The sequence below is a fragment of the Sarcophilus harrisii genome, chromosome 2, assembly GCF_902635505.1.
Source record: "Sarcophilus harrisii chromosome 2, mSarHar1.11, whole genome shotgun sequence".
Classification (NCBI taxonomy): Eukaryota; Metazoa; Chordata; class Mammalia; order Dasyuromorphia; family Dasyuridae; genus Sarcophilus; species Sarcophilus harrisii.
In genome coordinates, this window is record NC_045427.1 from 553,812,026 (window position 1) to 553,827,241 (window position 15,216).

General features: G+C 36.5%; 1 protein-coding gene across 4 annotated transcripts in view; it reads right to left on the bottom strand.

Annotated features, from left to right (window-relative positions):
• Window positions 1–5,050: 5,050 nt before the first annotated feature.
• Window positions 5,051–15,216, bottom strand: part of ADAMTSL3 (ADAMTS like 3) — a 542,401-nt gene continuing 532,235 nt past the window's right edge. For all 4 annotated transcript variants that reach the window (XM_031955661.1, XM_023496559.2, XM_023496553.2 and 1 more), the window contains 2 exons: window positions 7,508–7,722; window positions 5,051–6,213 (listed from right to left, as the gene is read on the bottom strand). In XM_031955661.1, coding sequence (XP_031811521.1) covers window positions 6,104–6,213; window positions 7,508–7,722 — 325 coding nt within the window. In that variant the 3' untranslated portion in view covers window positions 5,051–6,103. The remainder of the gene's footprint in view (window positions 6,214–7,507; window positions 7,723–15,216) is intronic.

Here is a 15,216-nt window from a genome sequence, read left to right on the forward strand (position 1 = left end):
CTAGAACAATTAATTTAAGGCATAGAATTTACAGAGTTTTAATTAAGGATTCACTCTCTTAAGGGCAAGATCAAGTAGGGCATCATAGACAAGGAGCAATGTGCCTCTGGACAAGGCATTTAGTGTATCTGAGTATTGTCTCTTTTTCTGTAAAATAGAGATATTGTTATCAGCTCTGATATCCTCATCAGACTGTTTTAAAGGATTAAGTAAGAAAATGGATGGGAAATGTATAATTGTACTTCAAGGATGTCTCCATCACAACAGATGGCAATCCCACTAAACCAAAGCAGGCACTCTATAGGAGTAGCCATGGGCAAACCAATGCCTCAATTGGTGGGTTTGCCTTTCTTGGATTACTTAATCTGGCATACCATACATGGAGAGTCCCATACATTTTGGTATGATCTATCAGAGTTTGTGTTTCACAGATTTTGAAAATTCCGAATTTCGATTTAATTCAATAAACATTAACTGTCATTAACATTTAATTCAATAACATTAATTGGTTATGGGCCAGGTACTGTGCTAAAAACTGGGAGATACAAAGGGAGGCAAAAGACAGTTCCAAAGTAATTTAGTATTCCCTACATAATGAACTTGTTAATGTATTGTGTGCTAGGTAATAGGAATACAAAGATAGATTTTACATGGACTCTGCTTTCAAGCTACTCATACTCTCCTAAGAGAACATCATAATTATCTGTGTGATTTTTGGACAATGCATTTAATCTCCCTGGGCACTGGATGTTAGATTTTGCAGGTCTAGGGACCTCTAAGCGGCTCAGTGGATATAGTGTCCCGCTGGAGTAGGGAAGACTTATTTCCTGAATTCAAATCCAGTCTCAAACATGTCTTCGCTGTGTGACCTGGACCAGTCACTGAATCCTGTTTGTTTCAATTTCCTCATCTGTGGAACAAACTTTAAAAGGAAATGGCCAATTCTCTAATCTCTTTGCCAGGAAAACTCCAGATAGGGTCATGACTCAATAGTAACAGAAATACCTAGTTGGCCCAATTTCTTATTTTATAGATATTCAGTCATCCAAATAGTGTCACTAGGTGGGATTTGTCTCCAGGCCCTATTCATTGTGTCTCCCTTTTTCTACAAAGGATCTCTAAAATGAAGAGTTTGGGCTCATAGCAGATACAGTTCTAAATGTATGATTCTACAAATTGTGAAATAAAGGGAGACAGATGCTAAGGTAAAATCAAGGCAAAGGACAGGAATCTGCTGAGGGAGAGAGTCCTGTGACTAAGGGAGGGGTTCCTTCTTGGATACCTTTAGGTAGGGGTGGACAATGCTGCCTACTATCTCCTTTAAATACATCACAAAGATTATAGAGCAATGGTGCAAGTTTTCCTTGATTTCCCAAACAGGACACTTCTGCACAGAGTCGAAAGAATGCTTTTGCCTTCCAGAAACTCCAATGTTGCACAAGAACACGATTTCCCAGGGAGTATGGGAGACTAAGCAGTAGAAGCAGTCTGCATGATGCTGAAGACAAAGCCACGCAGAATGAAGTAAAGCGTTGAAAGTGTGCAGGACTTGAAACCAAGGAGAAGACCTGGGTTTGTGCCTAGCCTTTTGACTCCAACTAGCTGTGTAATCATTGGTGAGAGTGCCACATGAAGCTGCAAAAATGGGGGTAATATCTGTCAGATTTGGTACACAGAGGTTTTATAAAGCTCAAATGAAAAAAAAATGCAAGATTTAAAAGGCTGGTATATAACTGTAATTTGCTATGGTTATGATTATTATAAAAAATTGTAAAAATATATCAAAAAGAGATAATTGTTCCAAGTCTTCAGAGTATTTGGGGAGGTGGAATTAGCCATGTTCTGGTTGACTGGTGGGAGTTCCTCAGTTTACCTTTAAGTAGCAAAAGTCTCCAGATTTAAAATAATCATAATGACAGACTCAGAGTCATAAAATCTAAGATTATGCCTGTATATCATCTCCCTCCTACTCTCTGCTTCTTTCTCCAGTTTAGCAATAAAGTATCTGCTTAAAAAAAAAAAGGAAAGGAAAAAGGATTCTGCTAGTAAATAGAGTAGAAGAAATTGGTAGTGGATTAGATATTTCCATAATATCCTAGAAATATAAAATTTACTGAAATATTTTTTCTTTGAATAAATGTTTAATATGGAATTAATTTTAGCTTTTTATTATGTCTACATTAAATATATATTAAATGTGTATCAAGTTGGGACCTAGAATGAAAAAGTAATAGAATTTTTAGATTGAAAAACTTGCTATTGGATTATTATGATTAATTTTACTAACATGATTTAAGTTGTATATATTACTATAAAATTATAAATGGCACTTAAAAACTTTATCTCTATGTAATATCAGATGATCAAAAAACAGACTTATATTTCCATCTTTCCCTAAAAAAAAAAAATCTCATTTTGGGGAAAAATAATGCCCAGTAACTGACTACATACATGAAGTGAGTAGTCATATATCGTCTATATGAATTCTGAGTACACAAGTCAGAAAGAATTTCAAATTTCCCATTTTGAGGTTTGGATATGTTATTGATAATCTAAATGCTTTTTTAAGTTTTGTATAATATTTAATAGTTTAGAGAACAGAAGAGAGACCTCTTTATCATGACTCTGCTTTTATCAACATGATTTCATTAATGTATCTGTTTGGCGTGCCCAGACCATTTTATCTCTCATAAGCGAAAATCATAGACAAGGATAAAATGAGAAGATATAGATTGCAATCTGTGCTAAAAGAAGGAATACGTGCATGGATGAGATCAGAGATACACTAATGGGTAGAAGCATGTCAATATTAATTTCATAAAAATATTTGTAGTGCTTCAAGAACACATTCGAACAAAAGAGGAGGGGAATTAAGAATAATTCTCAAATTGGATAATAAAAATTTTCTCAATATAACAAGTAGTCCTCATTGTTTTAAAAAAGCAGTCCCAGAAATGATGTCTATGAAAGATATTCTGTGAATTATCACTCAAATGAAGCCATACGTCACTGTATAATGGACCAACAGCTGGGTACTCAAGGGAAATGGATTCTAGTCCAGCTAAGTCTTCCATTGACTCTGGATGTTATATTGGACAGGTCTTTTTGCCTTTTTGGGTCTTACCTTTGTTAACCTGTAAAACAAAAAAGTTGGGATAGACAATTTTTAAGTTCTCTTTTTGCTTCCTGTTCCATAGATGAAAAAGTATTTCTCTACGTCATTAGCAATCTTTTAAAATGGAAAACCTAGAATTCCAATGTCAGGAAGTATGTTTCAACTCTAAGGGCCTTTAATCTTTCCAATTTAATAAAATAATCTCTTTCTTTCTTCTGTTTTTAACATTAAGTACACTTACAGCCTGGATAATCATTGAAGGAGTATATGCATTTTTGGAAGCCTTATATTTCCATGTTCGGTATACAATTGGGAATAGGGTTTTAAGCTCAAAATCAAAGCTTTCCCAAAATGAGTGACAACAGGTTTTATGTGCAGCAACCCTTTAATACATGGTTATAATAGAGCCATAATGCACCTAGTTACAAAGAAGACGTAAAAATAACTGAGTCATTCCTAGGACGTGGCAAATGTGGTCATTGCTTTGACCCTAAACACTGGAATATTTCTCTTTGTTCCTCTTCCCCTCCCCAACAATAGATTTCACATGTAATTAGCCAGGGGCAGAAGATGGTTCCCCCAGTTTGGACAAAAGGTATCGTGAGACTTACATATATATATACATATACAGAGAGAAGACATATTTGTATGTATGTACACTTATCTCTATTTATGTTAGTCCATTAATTTTCTCATCTTCCATCTTGCCAGGGCCCGTCCTTCCCTCCACTTGTCCTACCCCCATCTTAAGTTGTATGGTATCTGTGATTCCTTTTTGCTACTTCCTAATTGATCTGTATATTAATTATAATGCCAATTTCCCTTCTATGAAAGATGCTTTGGGTGGGTGGAGGAGGTAGAGAGTTGGAGACAACTCCCTGCCACCATCCACTTCCCCAGAGGAAAGTCCTGAGCCCTAAATACCTTAGGGATGGCCTGGCTATTCCCATACAGAAAGGTCACAAAAGAAATCACAAAAAGAAATGCTCTCCATAAATGATGGTGCAGCTGAATAACCAAAGTCAATTTTATTTCTGAATTATTGAAGCAGTTTTTATGAAATATATATGGTGAACACTTCTTGTTATTGTAACAGTAGTCAATACACTACACAGGCATGTCATTTTGATGGTAATAAACACAGCTTCCTTATTGCAAGAATATATTCAACCCAACCCAGAGGGTATAATAGAAAACAAGAAATGCTTAATGTTAACTCTTAATGTTTAAATACAAATATGAAGTAATTTAATATGAATTTTTGGTAATAAGAAAAATATATGTTCCATAATCTTTATTACACACTGTACAAAACAAAATATTGCACTTTAAGAATCATACAATAAATATATACAAAAGTTATCTTACAAATGTTCTTTGTCCTTTTAATTTAAAAACCTGTTTCAACAGTCAAGACCCATTACTGATTTAAAAAAAAAAAAAAAAAAGCTTGTCATCTGGGGTATCCTCTCCACACAGCCACCAAATGCTGTGCCTTCTAAGCCCTTGGGATACAGTAGTGCTCATCTCAGTTTCAGTGATGCTAAAAATTATGGCCTAGGAGACCTGTGGCTTTCCAAATTACCACGTGCCAACTCTGTGGACTGCTCTGTCCTCCAAGAAATCCAAAGCCAAAATGCATGTCCTCTGTTGGGCACTGAGGCAAGAAACAGTGAGATGTGCTTCCCCCTCAGATTTCATCATTGCTACAAATAGGTAAAATATTGCATATAAACAGGGAAGCTATGACACCTTCCTCAAACTGCTGGGTCATCCAAATGCTAAATTCTCAGCTCTTTTTCTTTCCCTCAACCTCTCCTCTCCTGACTTTTTTTTGGTCAATCAGACTTAGAATTGGCAATACATATAGGAAGATTGTAGAGAAGTCTCTTTCAATAATAGTTTTAGAATTTATAATATACAAGCTTAAGTTCCTTTTTTTTTTTTTTTTGAGTGATGGAAGCTCAATGTGTATGAAAATAATCAATGGTTTCATTATTAAGCTTCCTGCTTAAAACACCAGTTCCTTATTAGTTTGAGGATTGAAAAAAATATAAAATACTAGGGAATGATATTTGACACAGACTGGACCAGATAAGGCTTTTCCTGTTTAGTCATGTGCAAGAGAATAGTGCTTACCAAAGTGTCATTCACAGCTCTTCTAAGGAAGTGTTGAATCTAATTCAAAGTCAGTAGAAAAAATTAAGCAGAGCTTCCCTCTGATCATATTTCAATCTGAGTGGAAGAGAAGAGGAACCAAGCCAAACAACACCTCTGATTAAAAAAATGCAGATTTCTGCAGTGGAAAATGGCAAGGCTGTCAAGAATGGTCTTTTCCATTTTGGTACATAAATGCTGGTTAAGGATGGGAGATGCTCTCCCACACTGTATATCCAGCCACTAGCCAATCTTGAGAAAGTTTGTCCTGAGAGTTTGCCTCATAGTCCAATCTTAAAGCCAGCTATGAAAAATACAATCAATGACAACCATCACTTTGACAGCTACTGGCCAGAGGATCTGAAATTTCAGTACCTTGTGAATTCCAACAAACATTAAAAATACGAAGTTGAGAAACAGTCATCAGTTGCTGCACTTCCCAAGTCTTCAAGATGAATTAAACTACTATGATTTCCTACAAATCACAGGAAGTGAGCAGTATTTGATGCACTGGTGATAATAGTGTTTTCCTGATTACAATATGACAAGGGCCTATTCAGTTCAATGGATTATGTGCTGTAGTATTTTAAATTCTGGAACAGCAACAACAATAAAATTTTAAGTGTTAAAAGTTCATCATGGAAATGTTGATCAAAGAAGAAAAAACCAAAGTTATGGAAAAAAATTCCACTCTAACTGTAGTATTTCTGCATCAACATCCATTTTACTTTTAAGCCTGGAGTCTTACACTGAATACATACTTTGGAACCAGCTACATGCAAAGAACTTCTTTCTCCTCCTTCATAGCAGCACCATGAACTCTGCACAGAGCTATACTTCTTGACAAGACTGGCAACACCTTTGTTTGTAGAGTTCTATCGAGCACAAGTTTAGATTCTTTACAAATGTACAGTAGTGAGTTGTGTCCTTGCATTCTCCTTCTGCAAAAAATAACAATTGATTAAATGGATTTATTAAATATTTTATTTTGAGCCCAGGTCTAATGTTCTCATCACCATCAGTTATTCCTAATGTAAAAGCTTTCATCAGGGATACAAACTGGCAGCAGCTAATTTATAGTCTTTAATTATCTGGGAAATTTAGAGGATAATTGACTTACTTAGGGTCAATACAATTACCATGTGACAGGGAAAGGCTTAAATATAGAACTTTAACTATCCCACATTGCTTCTTAATGGGAAACATTTTCATGAACAATGTGTTTATCTTAAAGGTTTTAATAGGCAATGTGCCACAATAGATAGGGAGCTAGATTTGAATCCAGAGACCCAGATTCAAATTCTGCCTCTGACACATTCCAACTGTGACCCCAAACAAGTCACAATCTTAATCTGAGACCTCCTCAAGTTAGTGAAATTACAAGTCTGGTTCATATTTCTATTCATAGTGCAATTTATTATTAAATAATAAATGTAATATTGATGGATTAATCAGACATTAAAAAAAAACTCTAGTCCTAAGGGTTGTATTTCTACAAACCTTTCAAGTAATTAGTCAAGACAGCCTAAACATAGTTAAACTCTCTAGTTCCTAGTCCATAGGGTGGTTACTGGTACTTTGTCAGTACTTTACCTCTGCATCCAGACCTATTTTGGTTTTAAAAGATTGTGTTTAATGGCCACATCTTACTTCTCTGGTTGCTATATAGAACAATTATTTGTTCTGGCACTTGCACTTCAAAGCTGAAGCAACTTCCTAGTGCAGAAAGCCTGGCCAGTAGTAAAACCAACAGTAGTTACACCAGTCATCCTCATGAACCAGACATGTCTTGGGGGTTTATATAGCATTTTTTTCTTTCAAAGAGTTTGGAGTCTGGCCTGGAGCCCAAATAGTCTCTCCTTTTACATTTTAATGGAGAAGAAACTAGTAAATCAATAGATTGACAAAAGAAACAAACAAAAAAAAAAAATAGCTGGACAGTGCCCTCACAGAAGGCTCAAGTAGCTTTAAGATGTATTATCTTGGGAGTTCCTTACAGAGAGAAAAGGCACTACTTTCTATCAAACCATTCAAATCATCTTCAACCCCAAAATACCATAACACCCAACTACCAAATACCAAACCCCCAAAACAAAACCCTTCTGCCATAATAACCAGATAGAAGCAAGCAAGATTCAACCCAGAATGACTCAAGAGCCCAACAATGCTCTTCGCATTCACTATTCCATGCAGAGAAGCACCCTAAAGGAGAAGGAACTTAAAATGGGTACATACTACCACAGGAAGTAACATTGCAATGCTTCCATGTCACTGGTCTCTGTCTAGAAGCACAGTGGTGGACCGCCACAGGTCGGCTACTTTTTCGATGTATGCATTCCACTTTCCGGGACTGGAACCCATTGCCACAGGCTGCAGTGCAGGGCCTCCAAGGGCCTGTGCGCCAGTATACATCGCATGGTTCAGAGGAGCAGTTTCTCCTCAAGGTGGGTCTAAAGGGGAGGAAAGCACAAGAATTAGGGGGATCCAGTGGAGGAGGAAGAGCAAGCATTTTCTGAAATACTATTGTACCTCTAAACTACTCATAATTCAGACACAACTCCCTCCATCAATTTTTTAAAAAAAATTGTAATTGGGAAAGGAATTCAACTGACATTTGCCTTGGCACTGCTCATGAAAATAAGGGTTTGGTTAAAAAAAAAATGCAATTTTCAAGTGTTTTCTTTACTCAAGGAAATGAAACTTTGTTTTCAAATACCCTGTATTTACCATATTCTACCCAATTCACTTCCAGCTCCCTCAAATAAAATGTTGTTTGTCCTTTGTTCGAAGAGGACCATGATGTAGTTAGGCTAAGAGATAGGAGGAAGTATATAACCTCACAAAAATATCAAAAGATTCAAGGAAGAAGAGATGGAGAGAGGTAAGGAGAGCAAAACAAAGTAGGCTTAATGAATACCTTGGAAACAGGTATCAATGACACCCATTTCAAGGTTAGGGATTCGGGATGGGGAGCAAGCATCCTCTGCCCAGTCTGGTACAGATAATACAATGAGGCTTGAAGACCTTTGGTTATAAGGTGGAAGGCTAGGGACCTAGGGAAGTCAAGGAAGAGAGCTGAGGGCTTGATCTAAAAAAGTTAAAAAAAAGACCTTTTCTCCTTTCTCCATGAACTTCCATGAGACTGTGCTGTTGAGAGAAATTATACTCATATTAATAATTATTCATTGTGATCCTCCCCTTTTCCTTCTGTTTTTCTAGAAAGGCCCGACTCCTATTAAAATCTCTGAAGTTCAGGGCTGATTTGATAAGATTGCTCCTAGTCCTCAAGGAATTGCCAATTCTGGATGGAATTCCACCCAACTAGGAGTCTGAGAAGGATGATTATTAATAATAATAGTCTGGGGAGATCCAAAGTCCCACCCCCTTTTATAAAACTAAGTTTTAGAAGGCTGGATTGACATTCTTCTCAATAGTAGTCAGACCTCACCCAACTTTACAAGGAATTTATTCTAATGTAGGGAAGCCTATTGTACTCTACATATGTCTACATAGGGATAAATTCCTCGAATAGACTGCTCAAAGTAGAGGCAATTTGGAAATCAAAAATATAACCAAAGTTTATTAGACTAGATCCAGTCCCTCATTGTAATATTCATTCCAATCAGAGCTGATGGCTACTCTCAGGTATACCCTTCTTCCAAGGGAATATAAGCTATGAGGCTGCAACCATGATTATTTTAGGCATTTGAGAATTTTACTGACCTTTTAAAATAAAATTCTAGCATTATCATTAAAAAAAAAACCATAGGATTTTTGTAATCATCAGGTCATACTTATCAATCATTACATACCTATAGCTTCTCCTGTGGAGAAGCTGGATATTTTTAGGTCCCTTCTTCATTAAATGTCCACTAATCAAGGTTGATTTTCACTTGTGAGGAAATCCCTCCCTTTAAGGAGGATTTAAGGCATTTCAGGGTCTCCTTTGATGTCTGAAATCTCTAACCATCAATTTATTGATTGCAGGCCAGCCTAATCAATAAATCGATCATTAATTATCCAGAAACTTTGTCCCTTGAGGTTTTCATTCATCTCAGTATCCTTATTCTCTTTCTAGCACGCTGCTGTCCTGTTTCCTTCACTGAGCCATTTGCTTGTCTTAACCCTTATAAGATTTTCCTAAGGTCTTCTCTTTAGCACCTTTTTTTCTTTCTTTCTAAGCAGTTTTCTTTAGCAATCCCATTCATTCCTTTGGTTTCATCCATCACCCTTTCATGTGGAAGGATTTTTTTTTAACCAGGTAAAAGAGGCCATTTTTTGCCTCAATTATTCCCTACCCTTAATCAATGAATGGAAAGTTGCCTCTGTCAAAATGAGATCTGTTAAAGACCTTATATTAAAAAAAACCAAGACCTCCCACTGCCCCAAGGGCCATCCCGTTATCCTGATTTATATCTTGCTCTGGACACATATGGTTCTGGAGGAGATAGTGAGGCTGGTGACCTTGCCTAGCCTCCCTCACTTAAATCCAATTTTCTTGCATGTCATGGTATCACCTCTCTGATGTCATGGTCCTGTTCGAGAATGAAGGATAAACAATAACAACCTTTATCTATTCCTTATGTATCTTATATGACCTAACTTACATATCTCCCCTACTGGGATATAAGCCCTGAGTACTTAGTGCAATGCCTGCCATGTAGTAAAAGATTAATAAATACTTAAAAATATTTTTTTAAATTTATGGAATAAAACAATAATTTTTTTATTCTTGTATAAAAAGATGATTATATATGAAACTGCAAGTCTATAATATACAATTTGCCATTCTTTTAAAATATGTAATAAAGTTATCATGTAAATTTCTTTTTTTTCTAATTTCTTTTTTCTAATTTCTTCCCTCTCCCCACTTTGTGACATTAGTCACAAATATGTATATGTATAAAAACATTCTATACATCTATTTATCAGTTCTTCCTCTGGATGCAGATAGCATTCTCCTTATTACTTTCATAGTTAATCTGGGTATTTGTAATATTCAAAATGATATTCTTTCAAAGTTGTTCTTAGAACAACATTGCTATTACTGCATATAACATTTTCTTGGTTCTGTTCATTTCACTCTTCATTATTTCATGTAAATCTATTCTATCCATGTTTTGCAAAGATCATCCAACTCATCATTTCTTATAGCACAGTAGTATTTCATCATAATCCTATATCTCAACTTGTTTAGTTGGCTTACTACCTGGCAAAAACTAACATTTATAATTTATAATTAATAAAAGAATTTTTCAAACACGAATAATGAAAGTTCTTGAGATCATGCCATATGAAGATGAATAGAAGGAACTGGACATCTTGGGCCTGGAGAAGAGAAGGGAGTTGAGAGGAGTGGCCATGAAAACTGCCTTTAAACATTTGAAGAGCTGTCGCATGGAAGAGGGATTAGACATTTTCTGCTTGATCAGAGACTGTGGCCCAGGAACAATGGTAAAGAGGGATATACATGTATGAGAGAAGGAAAAACCTCCTGATAAAGCTATTCAAAAATGAAATAGAACAGGGCATTGAGAGGTAATAAGTGGATTTTCTTTCACTTGAGTTCTCTAAGCAAAAGCCAGATGACCACTTGACAAAGATGTCACAGAAGAGGAAACTAAGATGCTATGAGGTTAAGTGACTTGCCCAGGTTACACCAATAATAAGAATCTTTGGGGAGATTTGAAGTAAATTTTCCTGACTCCAGATTTATTCTATTAGCCACTACATCATGCTGTTTCTCTAGATTTTGCCAAAAAAATTATTTTATGGAGAAATCACACAGGCAAACGCCTAAAAGGTGGTCAGAAAAAAAGATAGAAGGATACTCTCAAGGCATCTCTAAAGAACTTTAGACAAAGTTTAAAGACAAAGAAGATACTGGAAGACACTAGCACAGGATCTCCCAGCATGGTGGGCCCTGATCAGAGAAGGTGCTGTGCTCTATGAGCAAAGCAGAATTGAATGTAGCCTAAAGAAAATGTGAAATGTGCAAAGTTAGGGAAGTCACCCCAAATGTTCACAGGGATTATTTGTGTCCGACCTGTGGCAAAGCATTCTGAGCTCATACTGATCTGATCAGCCACAGTGGGAGTCACTGTGGCTTGACTCTAACATAGTGAGGTCATTTCAAAATGGAGGACAACAAGAAGTTTGGTTTTGAGGGCCTCAGAGCTTCCTTTTAATTTTGAGATTCTGTGATACAAAATTTCTTCTATAAATGATGTGAAGTGTTACGGGCAGCTTTGGCAGTTAAAGAAATTAAATTTAATAATACTTCAAACAGTTTGAAAACACTATTTTCAAGAAGGGATATTTCTTTCCTGTTGATCTTTGGAATGGAAAGTTACCTCCTTCTGATTAGAAAAAGGAAGTTTTGGGAATTTGCATCAAAATGTAGAGGTGCTTTGTGGTGGTAATTTTTCTTTCTCTACTACTTCAGCCTTTTAAGGAGCATATGGAGAATCAGAGAGAACCACAATTTAAGTAGGCCATTCTTTAGCTCTCCTCAGATGCAGGAAAGTGAACTATGGCCAACTCACTGATATCCAGAGAGTAAAGAATCCAAACCTCAGTAATAAGATAAAATTCTGGGGATAAAGATGAAAAATGTGCTTCCTTGAGGCTAAAGCTGTAAAATTTTTATCAAATTATTATGGGTGGAAATGCAAATCTAACTCCATACAAAGGCCTACTATTTTTACTGATAGGCTAAATAGGCTTGTAATTCCAACATATATCACAAGGTGGTGTCTGGTATTTAATTTTGTATGTTCAATGATCAAGAATGACCTTAAATGACCATAATAATTTGATTATCTTCAAACTGATGCTCTTTTATTTGAATTGCATCCTCTGGCCCAGGAATAAAGGTATATCCTAAGAGAGGGATAGATATTGGGCCTCATTTCATTTGCATAAAGAACTCACCCCTAAGAAAATTTCATCACTGGAGTTCATTGCAAATGACCTGCAAATTCTGCAAGTATTGGAATGGCTTAGAGCCTTGAGAGAGTAAGACCAAGGCCACCCAGACAGTCTCTATTACAGGAGGGGCTTAAACCCAGATCTTCCCGGCTTCAAGATCAACTTTGTACCCATTGTACTACATCCATCTCCTCTCTGGGCAATGAAGAAAAAGGAGGAATTAAGGGAACATGCTGCATTATTGTTGTTTTCTTAAGCATTTTCTTTATTAAAAATAAGCCCACACAAATAATTAGTTAAATGCAAATTACTTGACTTGCTAACTCGTAGAGGGCACAGTTTAAAGAAATGCAACACTTATATTGGCATTTGGTACCTTTTTGTACTGAACTCAATTTTGTAGTAATTACTGCTTAAGTTTATTTTAACTGCTTCTTTCTAATGTCAAGAAATCTTCTAAATAATGCCTTTTGGAGTGTTGCTTAGTTAAAGTTTCTGGGTGGCTTGTGCACTAGGTTCTCTATTCTTGCTTTGCCTACTTCGAAGTTTTGAACAATCAGGGCTTGTATCAAAACTTTCTACTTTGAGCCAGTTCAGCCTTTAATCAGCCTGGGTCTTCTAATCATTGCAGTCAAGGTCCTCTTTGTTTGAATTTTGCTAGTTGGAAAATGAGGGCATTTGGAAATTAGAGGAGACCTTTGAGGTTGAGCTCTGCTTCCCAACTAAATGTAAGGATCCCCAGAGAAAATCCCTGACAGATGCTTGACCAAACTCTTCCCCTGAAGGTAGCACATTTGGTGAGGGGGACAACTTTGCATGGAACTCTTTAGTCAAAGTTGTCATAGACTTTCTATTCAAGGTGTTCTGCCCACTGGAGCAATGCAGAATAGTTTGACTTCCTCCTTCCAATGACAGCCTTTCAAATATTCTAAGGTGGTTCCTATGTCTCTAGCTTTCTCTTATCTAAATGAAATATTGCATGAATGTCATCCATAACCCACATCATGTAGATTCTCTTCAGGATGCTGGATGCCTTTCTATTTATTTATCATGTTCTTCTGGCAAATGATTGCACAGTGGATAGAGTGCTATGGAGTCAGGAAGACCAGAGTTCAAACCCAGCAAACATTTACTAGCTGTGTGACTCAGCAAGTCACTTAACCTCTGTGAGCCTCAGTTTCCCCACTGTAAAAAGAGAATAATAATAGAACCTACCTCCCAGCATTATTGTGAAGATCAAAGGAGATGATTTATGTAAAAGTGCTTAGCACACCCCCTGGCACATAATAGATTCTTTATAAATGCTAATTCCTTCCTTCCCTTCTTCAACAATGTGGTAAATTCAGTACAGAATTGAGGAATCACTGCCAAGATCTGGATGCTACCATCAGCAAACTTTGAGATAGTTTGGGTAATTTTTTTTTAAGCATTCAGATCATGATTTTTCATTATGTTGAATTTATAATTATGTTCTCAGATCTTTTTCACATGAACTACTCCCAAACTAGGTCTTTTCCCATCCCACAAATGTGTTATACACATACATACATATAATGTACATATATATACACGTATGTATGTATGTATATATGTATGTATATATACATATATATATATATATATATATATATGTCAGAGATTATAAATTAAGAACCCATGGTGGAGTAGGTTGAGCAGGGCAAGATTATTACCTGAAGGTCTCAGTGACCTTATGTGAGAAGATAGGCTATTTGTGGGACAGTGTGCCCAAGATCTAGAAGGGTAATGTTTTATTGCTACTTTTTTAAAAAACTGCTTTTTTCATTAAATTCTTTTTGATCGGAATTGCATCCTCTGGCCCAGTAATAAAAGCAAACACGTTGGTGGGGACTCATGAGCTATAAGTTTGCATTGATGTAGACCCACAATGTTGAATCTGGGGACCCAAGTGTGAGTTGGGGGGAAGCTCTCAGCTGCTACACTAATAAGCTGCTTCTTATTGGCATTTAATCATGGCAGGTGTTTAAATTGCTAATTCATCGATTGTTGGCTTCAGCTCAATGTTGCTAGCTATTGAGAACACTGAGCACATTTTGATTCTTGATTCTACCATTTATGAGCTTTCTCTTCTAATTTCTCAGTCAGTTCTTGTGGCATGTCACTAAAGATTTCTGTTCAAATTGACAGCCATCTTCTAATTGGCATTCTTTAGATAAGTTCACAAGTTTACTATTATCTAGCACAAATTTCCTGGGGGTAGTGGATCATGGTGGGAACTAAATGGAAGTACAATAGAAATCTTTTATTTTTCCTAAATCTCTTCTTTGTTATCACAGTGATCCCAAGTTCCATCATTTATCCTGCTTTGTCACCTTTTCTCTTATCACAGATTGGGCCCTTTAGTTGATCAAATAACTGTATTCATTACTTATTCAAAAGGCATTTATTAAGCATTTGTTATGTACCAGGCACTGTGCTAAGTACACACACACACACACACACACACACAAATAATAATAATAATAATAGTCACTCCGTCAAGGAGTTTATATTCTAATTCTACTTTACCCTTGAGTCCTTTGTTTCTCTGTCCTATTGCTACTCCTAAATCAGCTGATTCCTATGTTTGGATTATCTGTCTCTCATTTCTTCATCAGGTTTCTTTCTTCCTATTCTCATGCTGTTTTTTGTTCTTTGTTCTTGAAGAGGATCAGGACCATAACATCGGGGAGGGGCTGCCATGACAAATAATTGAACTGGATTTCAGTGAGGGAGGGCTGTGAAAGGTTACCTGCCTCACTTCTCCCCTTCCCCAGAGGCATCTGAGTCCAGTGGACAACATAAAGATCTGGATAACTTGTGATGGCCCTGGATGCAATGGGAGACCTTGATCTTTTTAAGCTAAGGTCTTCAACAGGTCTCAGTTTGACTATGGTCACAACTTTATGTGAGTAAGCAATTGAGGCAAAGAATGTCCTCTTTCACCTTGTCAGAGGAAATCATTTAACCTTGCTGAATGGGCCCACTACATAACT